Source organism: Tiliqua scincoides, chromosome 2 (genome assembly GCF_035046505.1).
Source record: "Tiliqua scincoides isolate rTilSci1 chromosome 2, rTilSci1.hap2, whole genome shotgun sequence".
Taxonomy (NCBI): domain Eukaryota; kingdom Metazoa; phylum Chordata; class Lepidosauria; order Squamata; family Scincidae; genus Tiliqua; species Tiliqua scincoides.
Genome location: NC_089822.1, coordinates 265,775,624 through 265,789,992, shown reverse-complemented (window position 1 = coordinate 265,789,992; position 14,369 = coordinate 265,775,624). Strand labels below are relative to the sequence as shown.

At 50.0% G+C, this 14,369-nt stretch overlaps 1 protein-coding gene across 2 annotated transcripts in view; it reads right to left on the bottom strand.

Moving 5' to 3' along the window:
* Positions 1–14,369, bottom strand: part of LOC136640319 (zinc finger protein 420-like) — a 152,490-nt gene that overhangs the window by 119,514 nt on the left and 18,607 nt on the right. The window contains exons 1-8 of one of the 2 annotated variants that reach the window (XM_066615361.1): positions 10,992–11,032; positions 10,440–10,601; positions 7,236–7,318; positions 4,922–5,048; positions 3,971–4,053; positions 3,225–3,351; positions 1,617–1,699; positions 870–996 (exon numbers count right to left, since the gene is read on the bottom strand). In XM_066615361.1, coding sequence (XP_066471458.1) covers positions 870–996; positions 1,617–1,699; positions 3,225–3,351; positions 3,971–4,053; positions 4,922–5,048; positions 7,236–7,318; positions 10,440–10,521 — 712 coding nt within the window. In that variant the 5' untranslated portion in view covers positions 10,522–10,601; positions 10,992–11,032. Of the gene's footprint in view, positions 1–869; positions 997–1,616; positions 1,700–3,224; positions 3,352–3,970; positions 4,054–4,921; positions 5,049–7,235; positions 7,336–10,439; positions 10,602–10,991 lie in introns of those variants that run through there. The other variant, XM_066615355.1, reaches the window with a different exon arrangement.

Below are 14,369 nucleotides of genomic sequence, written 5' to 3'. Positions count from 1 at the left end.
AATAATCTTGATTCCTCATTCCACTCCTACTGACATGAAAACCTCCCACATGCCAGAGAAAGAATGGCTTTGAGGAACAAGAGATCCCTGGGCTATCCTTTGACTCAAACTGGCAGTTAAACCTGCTCCTGTATAAATCCGTTTCTTCTAACAAGAAAAAGTATCAGGATCTGGTCACTAAAGCACACCAAGAGATGGAGGACTGCAGTGGCCTCTTCCTCTGTTTGGCTCTGATGCCAAATAGGACTGGCAAAGTGGCAGGTTACAAAAGCCTTTTTTGACACCTGCACAGACCAAGTCCAAGATGGCATCAGCCACAAGCCCTGGAGGTGATCTGGTAAACATATGTGGGAGTCAGGAGAAATAATCTTCAATCCTGAGCAACATTCACTTTAGACCTGAAACCTCCTATAGAGTGAACCAGAGGAGACCCACATCATGTTCCCAGCACAACACGCCAGTGTTTCTTTGGAGACATCAAGCACAGGTCACAGATCCTTCAGTCAGCCAGAGAAACCCGAGATTTCCATGGTTACAGGACCAACAGGGCAGGTCATACAAAATCCCACCATCAGCAGAACCTAATCCTTGACAAACCACCAATTCATGGGATAAGAAGCTGAACAATACAGAAGGAGGACTGCAGGAGGCATAACAAGCATGGTCAAGTATAAGTGGTGCATTTTTCAGGTCCAGAGAGCATCAGTCAGGCCATGCTCAGCTCTCTAACAGTAAGGAACATCAGGCATATCCAGGACATGACTTCCAGTCCCACATGTCCCATTTTATGGTGCAATCCTAACAGTGGGAAACAGGAAGAGCAGCTCACGCGTTTGGTTCCTACACACCAAGAAGAAGGACACACTTACCCATATAGGCGACCATCCCGTAATTCTCCGGCATGACATCCCTGTACAAAACCTTTTGGCCTGGATCTGGCAGAGTTCCCTCTTCCTCTTTGACACGCACAGTCAACACCTCGGAGGATACCAGAACCTGGAAGGAAAAAATAAAACAGTTCTGTTCCCAGAGATAATGTTCCACCCTTTTGATAGACCATTTTGGCAATCAGTGAGCCTGCTCTTGCCCTGGGCCATAATCTGGTTGGGCCATGTCACAACCTTAGCTTGCCTTCAGCCACCTTCTCTTGCTCACACTCACACACAAGCACCCTGTTGCATCCATCTGGTATTCATTCAAATCCCCCAATATAAAACCAATCATGATGAAGCGAATGGCCAGCAGCAGCAGCTGGGCCACGGTGTGTGACTTATAAATGGCTCCAGAGAAAAGGCTCCTCGCCACTCCTCAGTCCAGCCGCCATGATCAAGCCCCCCCCCCCCGCCCGATGTAGTGGAAAAAGGAAGAGTGCTGCTTAGAGAAACTGATTCTCAACTCTAAGGAACATCCGACAACATGCAAGGGCATCTTAATAAATGGAGACAAATTACAGGATTTTACTGGTTAACTGACATTCCAGCCGTTGGAGATCTCTGGAGATCGCACACTTCTTCTGAATGGTCAGATACAATACTTAAAGCACCAGACAAAAAGACTTCCCCCGAGGCCTGGAGGAAGGTGTTCCTTGCATGTTGCTTTGGTGATCTGCCCCTTACCTGAGCAGGCTGCAGAGTGGCTGATTCTGCTCCATGAGAAAGAGGAGATGGTCTGCAATGTGGCCCTGATGCCATCCCACTGCCTGTGAGGGAGACAAACCTGATGACCCTTCGTGCCCTCTTCCTTCTGCAACTTGACACTATTTCCCTGACCCAAAAATGCCTTGGTTGGGTGAGACACATCCTCATTCTCTCTCTCTCCATCTGTCTAGTCACCTCCATCCTCCCCTTGCAGCCCTTGCTCCTTCAGAGTGTTTCAGGCCCACCCACACCCACATTTCCTGCTGCATTGTCTGCCTCCATTCAGTCCTCCTGCAGCTGTTCTTTCACAAAACCCAGTCCCTAGGAGTGACCTTGAGCAGCACACAAGACAGGTGCTGTATCCATTCCTGGTGATGTCCTGGAACTCAGATGATTATACCTGATGGTGGGAACGGACCCTGATTTGCCAATGCAGGGGGCAGGAGGAAGTCAAATGTAATGGGGGCATCTTGGAAGGGCTGTTTCCCAGAACAGTTGCAGGTGGAATTTCTATTATCTCTCTAAGGGCCCAGTAGTAAATGGCCAATAGTGCTGCAGCTCAGGGCCAGTGCTAGGTGTCATATATGTGCTGTAAAGCATATTTATGGTACCCTTGGAGTACCTCCTGTACAAAGCCATTTCTCCTAACAAGTAAAAGTATCAAGATCTAGTCCAGCCATTTTCAACTACTGTGCCGTAGCACACTGGTGTACCGTGAGTGGTCCACAGGTGTGCCACAGGAATTTGGGGGAAAGTCATTTATTAATAGGGCCAATGAGAGATGTGTGTCCCCACTGGCAGCATGGTGTGCCTTGTCAATTGTCAAAAACCTGATGGTGTGCCTTGACCATTTTAGTGTCTTGCCAGTGTGCCATGAGATGGAAAAGGTTTGACAATCACTGATCTAGTCACTAAAGAACACCAAGAGATGGAGTACTCCAGTGGCTTCTTCCTCTATTTGGATGCCAAATAGGACTGGCAAAGTGGCAGGTTGCAAAAGCCTTTTTTGACACCTGCACAGACCAAGTTCAAGAAGGCATCAGCCACAAGCCCTGGAGGTGATCTGGAAAACATATGTGGGAGTCAGGAGAAATAATTTTCCATCCTGAGCCCCCTACACTTCAGAGCTAAAACCTCCTATAGAGGAAACCAAAGGAGACCCACATCATGCTCCCAGGACAACAGGTAAGTGTTTCCACAGCCCATGGATCCATAGCCCCGTCAGCCAGAGAAACCCCAGATTCCCCTGGTGATAGGACCAACAGGGCAGGTCACTCAAAATCCCCCCAGCAGCAGTGCCTAGTCCTCAACAAACGACCAATTAATGGACTAAGAAGCTGAACAATACAGAAGGAGGACTGCAGGAGGCATAACAAGCACTGTCAGGTACAAGTGGTGCATTTTGCAGGTCTAGAGAGCATCAGTCAGGCCATGCTCAGCTCTCTAACTGTAAGGAACATCAGGCATATCCAGGACATGACTTCCAGTACCACATGTCCTATTTTACGGTGCAATCCTAACAGTGGGAAACAGGAAGAGCAGCTCACGCCTTTGGTTCCTACACACCAAGAAGAAGGACACACTTACCCATATAGGCGACCATCCCGTAATTCTCTGGCATGACTTCCCTGTACAAAACCTTTTGGCCTGGATCTGGCAGAGTTCCCTCTTCCTCTTTGACACGCACAGTCAACACCTCGGAGGACACCAGAACCTGGAAGGAAAAAATAAAACAGTTCTGTTCCCAGAGATAATGTTCCACCCTTTTGACAGAACATTTCGGCGTTCAATGAGCCTGCTCTTGCCCTGGGCCATAATCTGGTTGGGCCACGTCACAACCTTAGCCTGCCGTAAGCCACCTTCTCTTGTTCACACTCATGCACATGCACCCTGTTGCATCCATCTAGCATTCATTCAAATCCCCCAATATAAAACCAATCATGATGAAGCGAATGGCCAGCAGCAGCAGCTGGGCCACGATGTCCGAACTTATAAATGGTTCCAGAGAAAAAGCTCCCCGCCACTCCTCACTCCAGCCACCAAGATCAAGCCCCCCCCCCCCCCGATGCAGTGGAAAAAGGAAGAGTGCTGCTTAGAGAAACTGATTCTCAACTCTAAGGAACATCCGACAACATGCAAGGGCATCTTAATAAATGGAGACAAATTACAGGATTTTACTGGTTAACTGACATTCCAGCCGTTGGAGATCTCTGGAGTTTGCACGCTTCTCGTGAATGGTCAAATATAATACTTAAAGCACCAGACAAAAAGGCTTCCCCCGAGGCCTGGAGGAAGGTGTTCCTTGCATGTTGCTCTGGTGATCTGCCCCTTACCTGAGCAGGCTGCAGAGTGGCTGATTCTGCTCCATGAGAAAGAGGAGATGGTCTGCAATGTGGCCCTGATGCCATCCCACTGCCTGTGAGGGAGACAAACCTGATGACCCTTCATGCCCTCTTCCTTCTGCAACTTGACACTATTTCCCTGACCCAAAAATGCCTTGGTTGGGTGAGACACATCCTCATTCTCTCTCTCTCCATCTGTCTAGTCACCTTCATCCTCTCTTTGCAGCCCTTGCTCCTTCAGAGTGTTTCAGGCCCACCCACACCCACATTTCCTGCTGCATTGTCTGCCTCCATTCAGTCCTCCTGCAACTGTTCTTTCACAAAACCCAGTCCCTAGGAGTGACCTTGAGCAGCACACAAGACAGGTGCTGTATCCATTCCTGGTGATGTCCTGGAACTCAGATGATTATACCTGATGGTGGGAACGGACTCTGATTTGCCAATGCAGGGGGCAGGAGGAAGTCAAATGTAATGGGGGCATCTTGGAAGGGCTGTTTCCCAGAACAGTCGCAGGTGGAATTTCTATTATCTCTCTAAGGGCCCAGTAGTAAATGGCCAATAGTGCTGCAGCTCAGGGCCAGTGCTAGGTGTCATATATGTGCTGTAAAGCATATTTATGGTACCCTTGGAGTACCTCCTGTACAAAGCCATTTCTCCTAACAAGTAAAAGTATCAAGATCTAGTCCAGCCATTTTCAACCACTGTGCCGTAGCACACTGGTGTGCCGCGAGTGGTCCACAGGTGTGCCACAGGAATTTGGGGAAAATTTATTAATAGGGCCAGTGGGAGATGTGTGTCCCCACTGGTAGCATGGTGTGCCTTGTCAATTGTCAAAAACCTGATGGTGTGCCTTGACCATTTTAGTATCTTGTCAGTGTGCCTTTGTCAGTCAGTCAGCTCATGCCTTTGGTTCCTACACACCAAGAAGAAGGACACACTTACCCACATAGGCCACCATCCCGTAATTCTCTGGCATGACATCCCTGTACAAAACCTTTTCGCCTGGATCTGGCAGAACCCCTTCTTCCTCTTTGACACGCATAGTCAGCACCTCAGAGGACAATGGACCCTAGAAGGGAAAAAAAAGTTCTATTCCCAGAGATAACATCCCACCCTTTCGATAGAACACTTTCCTGCTCTTTTGCCCAAGGTCGGAATGAGAAATTAAGTTGGGATCAACTGGTGTGTTCCTGTAATATATTTAGCAAATCTGAACAGATTTTGCATGTAATTTTCTCTTCCCTTTTCTAACAGAACAGGCGCCATCCGTGTAAGACACACATGGCCCTGAGGAAAAATACCACATCGCTTGAGTGACCACATCTATGGAATTTGTTGGAAAGATTTTCAGATTCTTTTCACTGACACAATGCCAAACAATCACAGACCTTTTAAAAGGGTTTGGATGCTTTATTTCTACAATAGTTACACACAAGCCAATTGATTCAGTTTGGATACAAATGTTCACTCTTCATTTCTGTTCTTGTTTCTCAATGAACTACACCCAGAAAATCATGTTAAATAACGTGAGATAAACAAGTTACCCATGTGACACTGTATGTCATTTCCACCTCCTTATTGGGCATATTATGACAGGTTTGATGCATGGTCCCAGCTCTAATTAGGAGGTCATTCTGCCCTGCATCTCAAAATGTTCCTGGCCCACAACTTTGGTTATACAAGATCCTGGAATTCTCCCTTTGGGAAAGTTATGATCTAGATGTTCTGCCAATCATGATCTCTTTAGGTCACTTTGACATAATGACCCTCCTATTTTGAGGGGAACAACAGTCATTCTCTTGGCTCCAATTTCAGTTATTTTTCTCAAACTAGAGAAGATAAGCTAACCCTCTAAAACCTCTATCAAATTCAGTGGCCACATCTATGGTATTAGACTGGGTGGCAGGACACCAGCAATTGAAAAGTGGTCCAAGAAACATTCAGACTGCATCACTGTTTCATCACATACGCAACATGGAACTCAGAACATGATTTAACCTTCCTTTCAATAGTTGGTATTCCTAAAGATCTCTTTCTGAACCATTCCTTGAGTTCCTTAATTCTACTGATGCCCAAGAGAAGGATGCAGGTGGTTGAAGACAGACTCCAGCATGCAGAGAGGGCAGCAGCCACATAGCTGTGTTGTTGCTTACAGAGAACCATGAAGTTCATGACATCACTGTGCTGCATGTATCAGGAATAGCAGACTCTAGTACACCAGGCCAAAGTTTGGACGTGCACACGATTGACCTGTCCTGAGTGAGCAACCTCCATTGTGCTGCAGGCTGCATCCCTTTTTGACCCTCCCTCTTTGGCCCTTTTGCCTCCCCGGAACCTCCTCCCCTCAGCCACTGCCCACTCAGCACTGTACTGCTCTTCCTGTGGGCAGAGTTTGTTCTTAAGCCATTCCAGATTTTGTAGCTGTTTGCTTGCTCTGTTCAGCTACTCACAATGGAAGCTCTGCCTGTAAAAGGAGGGCAGCTGGCGTTCATAGAGCCTGCTCTTGCCCTGGGCCATAATCTGTTGGGTTGAGCCACATCACAACCTCAGCCTGTCTTCAGCCACCTTCTCTTGCTCACACTCATGTAGAAGCAACCTATTGTGTCCATCTGGCATTCATTCAAACCCCCAAACCTTACACCAATCATGAAGAAGCGAATGGTCAGCAGCAGCTGGGCTATGGTGTCCAACTGGCAGAGGAGGGGGCAGAGGCTCCCTGGCGAGACTCACAGGACTCTTAAAACTGTTTAGTAGTAGTAGTACAGCACAACAAAATTTATGCACCTTTGAGATACAAGCATAAATATATACTACAATTCCAACAATCACACTCTACACACTCACCCACACATTCTATACAACATGCATCATAATATAAAATCAGTATAACAATTTGGAAGGACAGTGCTGTGTGTGACGGACTCGGGAGAAAAGACTCCCCGCCGCACCTCACTCCAGCCACCATGATCAAGGGCCCCCTCCCCGATGCAGTAGAAAAGGGAAGAGAGCTGCTTAGAGAACAGATTCTCAACTCCAAGGAGCATCAGACAACATGTGAGGGCATCCTAATAAATGGAGATACATTACAAAATTTTACTGGTTAACAGACACTCCAGCCGTTGGTGTTCTCTGGAGTTCACACACTTCTTCTCGTGGTCAAATACAATATTTAAAGCACCAGACAAAAAGGCTTGCCCCAAGGCCTAGAGGACAACAAGGTGTTCCTAGCACCTTGCTCTGGTGATCTGCCCCTTACCTGAGCAGGCTGCAGAGTGGCTGATTCTGCTCCATGAGAAAGAAGAGACGGTCTGGAACATGGCCCTGATGCCATCCCACTGCCTGTGAGGGAGACAAGCCTGATGGAAGGTCATTGAACCTTCATGCCCAATTCCTTCTGCAACTTGACACTATTTCCCCAACCTAAAAATGTCTCGACTGGGCGAGACACACCCTCATTCTTCCTCTCTCAACCTGTCTAATCACCTCCATCTCCTTGCTCCTTCAGAGTGTTTCAGACCCACCAAGATCCACATTTCCTGCTGCAGTGTCTGCCTCCATTTAGTCCTCCTGCAGCTGGTCTTTCACAAAGCCCAGGCCCTAGAAGTGCCCTTGAGCAGCACACAAGACAGGTGCTGTATCCATTCCTGGTGATGTCCTGGAACTCAGATGATTATACCTGATGGTGGGAACGGACCCTGATTTGCCAATGCAGGGGGCAGGAGGAAGTCAAATGTAATGGGGGCATCTTGGCAGGGCTGTTTCCCAGAACAGTTGTGGGTGGAATTTCTATTATCTCTCTAAGAGCCCAGTAGTAAATGGCCAATAGTGCTGCAGCTCAGGGCCAGCGCTAGGTGTCTTATACGTGCTGTAAAGCATATTTATGGTACCCTTGGAGTACTTCCTGTACAAAGCCATTTCTCGTAAAAAGTAAAAGTATCAAAATCTAGTCCAGCCATTTTCAACCACTGCGCCGTAGCACACTGGTGTGCCACGAGTGGTCCACAGGTGTGCCACAGGAATTTGGGGGAATTTGGGGACTCTGATTTGCCAATGCAGGGGGCAGGAGAAAGTCAGGTGTAATGGGGGCATCTTGGCTGGGCTGTTTCCCAGAATAGTCGTGGGTGGAAGTTCTAATATCTCTCTAAGGGGTTTTCCGTGGGGACGCTGGATGCAGCAGTAGCTTGCTTGGCAATGCTGCACCTGGCGCCACTGGAGTGCTTAAAATTTGGCTGACTGGAATAATGCAGATGTTTTGACATGGGCTGTGTGAGGGCAGGGCAGAGATCTGGGGCTTTGTCTTCTCTGGACCAGGCTTGGATGCTGGAAAGATCCTTTTCGGCTGCAAACTTCAGCTCTCTTAGGAAAGAGTTTTATTCCACCTGCCTCTGTTAATGCCAGGAACAAAGAAGCAATAGAGGATGATGGTAAAGATAACGTACAATGAAAGTACACTTTAACACACTTTTAAAGCACCCATCCCCTTCCGCTTCAGGGACAGTCCCGGGCCTAAGAGTTCTCCAGAGTCCCTCCTTCATCCCACTCTTTGATGGAACTCTTTTAGCTTTGACACTGTTCTGCCTTCTATGTTGTCCCTTTGAAACAAACCTCCCAGCAGAGAAACAAAGCCCTTTAATGACAGACCCAGAGATTAGCAGGCAGAGGGAGGGATGGGATTGTCACAGGTCTTCTTTCCAGCCAACCCCTCCCCTCCACCTCCTCTCCCTTCACTGGTTGACTTTTGAGCCTGTGTGTCTCCACCCACCCTCTCTCCCCCATCCCCACAGCCCTGGGACCCCGACCCACTGCCCCAAAGGGACTCCCTGGGGAAGCCTGTTGGAGTTGGGAAGGGAGGCAAAAGAAGGGGCAGAGCAGTGACATGACTTCCCATTCACTCCCACCCTCCAACCCTCTAGAAATCTGAAGATGTCAGTAGCACACTAGTGGTACTTCAGGAAGTGTGTGGTGGTATGCATAGGACCCCGGGACACTTAATGCCTGGCTGTGGGACTAGCAATGCAACACAAAAGCCGTCCCGTCCACCCAAAGCCCTTCCTGGCATCTGTCACATCATATCTGGACTCCCAACCTGGAGATGACTAGTGATGATAAGAACATAAGAACATAAGAACAGCCCCACTGGATCATGCCATAGGCCCATCTAGTCCAGCTTCCTGTATCCCACAGCAGCCCACCAAATGCCCCAGGGAGCACACCAGATAACAAGAGACCTCATCCTGTTGCCCTCCCTTGCATCTGGCATTCTGACATAACCCATTTCTAAAATCAGGAGGTTGCGCATACACATCATGGCTTGTTCCCCATAAAGGATTTTTCCTCCAGAAACTTGTCCAATCCCCTTTTAAAGGCGTCTAGGCTAGACGCCAGCAACACATCCTGTGGCAAGGAGTTCCACAGACCGACCACACGCTGAGTAAAGAAATATTTTCTTTTGTCTGTCCTAACCCGCCCAACACTCAATTTTAGTGGATGTCCCCTGGTTCTGGTATTATGTGAGAGTGTAAAGACCATCTCCCTATCCACTCTGTCCATCCCCTGCATAATTTTGTATGTCTCTATCATGTCCCCCCTCAGGCGTCTCGTTTCTAGGCTGAAGAGGTCCAAACGCTGTAGCCTTTCCTCATAAGGAAAGTGCCCAGCCCTGTAATCATCTTAGTCGCTCTCTTTTGCACCTTTTCCATTTCCACTATGTCTTTTTTGAGATGTGGTGACCAGAACTGGACACAATACTCCAGGTGTGGCCTCACCATAGATTTGTACAACGGCATTATAATATTAGCCATTTTGTTCTCAATACCCTTCCTAATGATCCCAAGCATAGAATTGGCCTTCTTCACTGCCGCCGCACATTGGGTCGACACTTTCATTGACCTGTCCACCACCACCCCAAGGTCTCTCCTGATCTGTCACAGACAGCTCAGAACCCATCAGCCTATATCTAAAGTTTTGATTTTTTGCCCCAATGTGCATGACTTTACACTTACTGACATTGAAGTGCATCTGCCATTTTGCTGTCCATTCTGCCAGTCTGGAGAGATCTTTCTGGAGCTCCTCACAATCACTTCTGGTCTTCACCACTCAGAAAAGTTTGGTGTCGTCTGCAAACTTAGCCACCTCACTGCTCAACCCTGTCTCCAGGTCATTTATGAAGAGGTTGAAAAGCACCGGTCCCAGATCAGATCCTTCGGGCACACCGCTTTTCACCTCTCTCCATTGCGAAAATTGCCCATTGACACCCACTCTCTGCTTCCTGGCCTCCAACCAGTTCTCAATCCATGAGAGGACCTGTCCTCTAATTCCCTGACTGTGGAGTTTTTTCAGTAGCCTTTGGTGAGGGACTGTGTCGTCACCAGTTCCCTCCAGTGGCAGAAGACAAACGTGGAGAAAAGCTATGTAAGTGGAATGAAACCCCCACCACCACCCACCTTGCTGAGACACACACCTGGAATGATGCAGATGTTTTGACCCAGGCTGTGTGAGGGCAAGGCAGAGATCTGGGGCTTTCTCTTCTCTGGGCCAGGCATGGATGCTGGATGGCTCCTTTTTAGCTGCAAACTCCAGCTGTCTAAGGAAGAATTTTAATTCCACCTGCCTCTGTTCATGCCTGGAGCAAAAGATATGAAGGATATACAGTGAAAAGACAACACAGTTGAGAAACCCCCACCCCCTTCCGTTTCAGGGACAGTCCCAGGGCTCAAACATGGTTCTCAGGCATCCCTCCTGCTCCTGGCTCTTCCTGCCGCTCTTCCAGCTCTGACACTGCTCCCCCTTTGGCCTTGTCCCTGTCACACAAACCCCAGCACAGAAGCAGAGCCCTCTAAGGCAGCCCCAGAGGGTAGCGTGCGGGGGGGGGGGGCAGGAGTGTCACAGTTCTTCTCCAGCCCCCCCCCCCTTCGCTTCCCTGGCTGAGCCCGGCTGTCTCTCCCCTCTGGGGGCTTTTCGCCCACCCACCCCAGGAGCCCTGGGACCCACTCACAGCCCCAGAAAGACCCACCAGGGAGGACTGCTTGCCTGGAGGAGGGAGGTAGAGGAAGGGGCGGAGCAGGGACTGGCTTCCCATTCACTCCTCCTGTTAACCCTCGCGGTGCCTGTGCAGAGGAAGGACTCCTGGCAGAGCACCCAGGCTGAACCCTCCACTCCCAGGAGACGCATCTCCCGCAGGGCTTCCCTCCTCCTCCCCCCAGACGCAGCATCCGATGCGCAGCGAAGGGCAAGACTGGGGGTCTCTGCTGGTCCCCCGCCTGGTGCTTGCGGCAGGCGAGGGGCGTCTTCAGGGGGCTTCCCGTTTCCCTCCTGCCTGGTCTCTCTGCAGCACAGCAGGGCAGGCCGGGAAGACCCTCCGGGCGCCCCTTCCCCCTGCTGTCCTCCCACCCAGGCTCGGGTCTTGATACCACATCCCATTCCCTGCATCCAGGTCCATTCCACTTGTGCACAGCTCCCCCTTTTGGGTTGTCCTGGGATGCCTCCTAGGCTTGATGGCTTCTGGATGTTGCTTCCCACCTGTTCTTCTGCCTGCTCCTACCTGGGGCTTCCCTGACCAGGACTAGTCCCGTGAGGGCGCCGCATCAAGCCCTGGAGACACTGCTCTCTGTGCCCCATACATCCAGCTGCACAGGTTGGAAGGCCTCTGAAGCCAAGACGTGGGGGCTTCAAGCCCACCGCCCTGCCACAAGCCTGACTCCCAACCCAAAGCACACCATATGAGTGGTTGCTAAACTTTTTAGCTTCAGGACCCGCCTTTAAAAAAGTTTCACTTTACCAGCCACTCCTGTCTCTGCAGCTATAATGGGGATTGGGCAGCAGTGCACCCCCCCTCCCCCAAGAAGCGGGTGTGTGTGTGTGTGTGTGTGCCTGTGGTTACAAGTGCCCATAACCCTCCATAGCTGTATCAATTCACACAAAGGGAGTCTGGCTGCTACTTACTCAGTTACAATCAAGCTTTTCAGTACTGCAAAAAGGGCACATATCGTGCGTGAGTGGTTTGGCCATAATATCAGGCTATTAAGCCTGCAATCCTATGCATGCTTACAATAGAAGAAAGGCCCATAGAATTCCATGGGTCAAGTTTATGAGTAGACATGACTGGGATTGCACAGTGAGTCTCTTTTTGTCCCTGGGAGAGTAAGAGATCCAGTGAGGCACTGGTTGCTTCCAGTTCTTCACTGGGATCCCCCTTTCTCAGGCCTCTTTTCTATCTCTCAGGATTTGGCCCAGTTTCCACCTCGCTGCCCAATTGCTCCTCCTCTCTCCTAGGCTGTGCTTCTTCTTCATCCTGAGTTTCTCCTTTCACATGCTTTTGTCCCAAACAGGTTCCCTTCCTTTGTCAACCCCCCTTCTCCTCTGTCTCTCCATACATCTCTTCAACTCTTCAAATTCTTGGATGAGTTTTAAGGCCTGAAGTTCTTTACACCTCTAAAGCATTTACATGGTTCTACTTTTGACTGGATTTGTTACTGAACTGTGAGCAATGAATGAAACTTTTCTCCACACTCCAAGCATTTATACCAGGGTTATATGGTTTGGTGCAGTTTCTCCCCTGTGTGAGTGATGCAGTCAGGTATGAGCTCTGGTTGAATCAATTTTCACATTCCAAGCAGTTATACCTGGGTGGCCAAACTGCAGTTTGTGAGCCATTTGAGCCTCTTTGACATGGAATGGTGACTTGCGGAATTTTTGCATCACAATTAATATAAAATGTTTAAAAAAGTAGAGCTGGATACAAAGTAAGAGTCTAGTGCAATTGTTCTCACACCTATTTCTACTGCACCAGACAAAAAAGCTTCCTTCAAGGCCTGGAAGGCAGAAGGAGGACAAGCATTTTCTTGCATAATGCTCAGGTGATCTGTCCCTTTCCTGCGCAGTAAGGTAAGGCATCCTGATCTGCCCCTCTGCTGAGGCTTGAGGCAGAGCTTACCTGGCCCTGCCAGAAATGACTGAGTTTAGAGTCCCTGACCCTCTCCATACTTGGACAGGCAATGGGGCTCAGTAGAGATTGGGCCACAGTGCGGCAGTTTATTCTCCCACCACAGTCTTAGCGTGCCAGATGGAAGTGCCTCCACAGTAAGGGGTGCACTGCACATGTCTGAGGGAAGCCATGGCTATGACTGGGGCTTTTCCTCGCCAGTGCCAGGTCCAGAATCCAGGCATCCAGTTTCTGAGAGTGCACAGCACAGAACTCCTTGACTCCAGAATGGCCAGCCCTGCAGGGGAGCCCATTGATATGCCTGTCCCTCACCCTGACTCTGGCGCCATTGATTGGGGGAGCTGGCAGCACCAGCAAAAGTATCATTCAGGCTACGTCTCCTCCAACGCAGCAGCTGCCCCAGGGCCAAATCTTTCCAATTTTCCAGTGCCGGTGCAGCTGTGCCAATGGGGCGTGCGCTGCATCCTGTGGTGGAGAGGCAGTCACAGAGGCCTCCTCAAGGTAGGGGAACATGTGTTCCCTTAGCGCAAGGCTGCATTACGGCTACACCGGTGCTGGAAAGTTGGACAGGTTTGGGCCCCTGCAGTGGCAGATGCTGCAATAGGCAGAGGGGCTGAACCGCCCCCCCCATCCCTGCCAGGTCCATACCTGAGGAACAAGAGTTGCCTTAGCCCCCTCCTGACAAGAAGCCCAGTGCTCAAGTGGCCACAGCACTACTTCTGAGGAAGTACAGACCATCCTCACTTATGCCGCAGGGTTACACACATCCTCAAGGTTACATGGCCGTGTTACTCCCTTCGCTCAGGCAGCAAGTTCTAGCTGAAGTAATTGTTCGGTGTTTTCCACGGAGGAAAGCTCTCCTCCTTCCCCCCTCCATTTCTTTAATTAAGTGCCAAGACCCTCAACATCAGGGGGGAGAATTTTTACCTCAGAAACCGCTGCTGCAGTTAGAGGATTGCTCAGCTCCAGCCCAGGCACGTTCTGCCCTCAGCTCCTCAGCTGAGGGGGGCTTTCTGCCTGTTCCGTGGGGCATGGAGGCAGCAGACCTACGAAGTCACGAGGTGACTTAACTGATGCGCCAAGGCCTGGTTGGGACTCCTTTGCTCCTCTACACAGGGAGGCGGAGGGTTCAGGAGCTCACAGGGTTCCTGTCGGCCATGCTCCTTGCTTTGGCACACTGAGGGCCAGGCAGCCTTAAAAGAGATCTCCTGCCCAGCCTGTCCCTCACTCCCCAGCTTTTCCCTCCACATCTGCTGAGGAGTGCCTTAAGGACACCATTTTATGGGTTGTGGTTCCCTGGAGGCTTCGACACAACCTCCAGCACTCATGAAGGCTCTGCTTTCCTGCATGCAGGGCAAGTTCCCTTTCTCCAGGGCACTGGGGGAAAGTGCTGGTTCGTTTGGAGGTGGGCCTGAGGGGGTACTGGGATGCCACTGGGGTAGCAGTTTC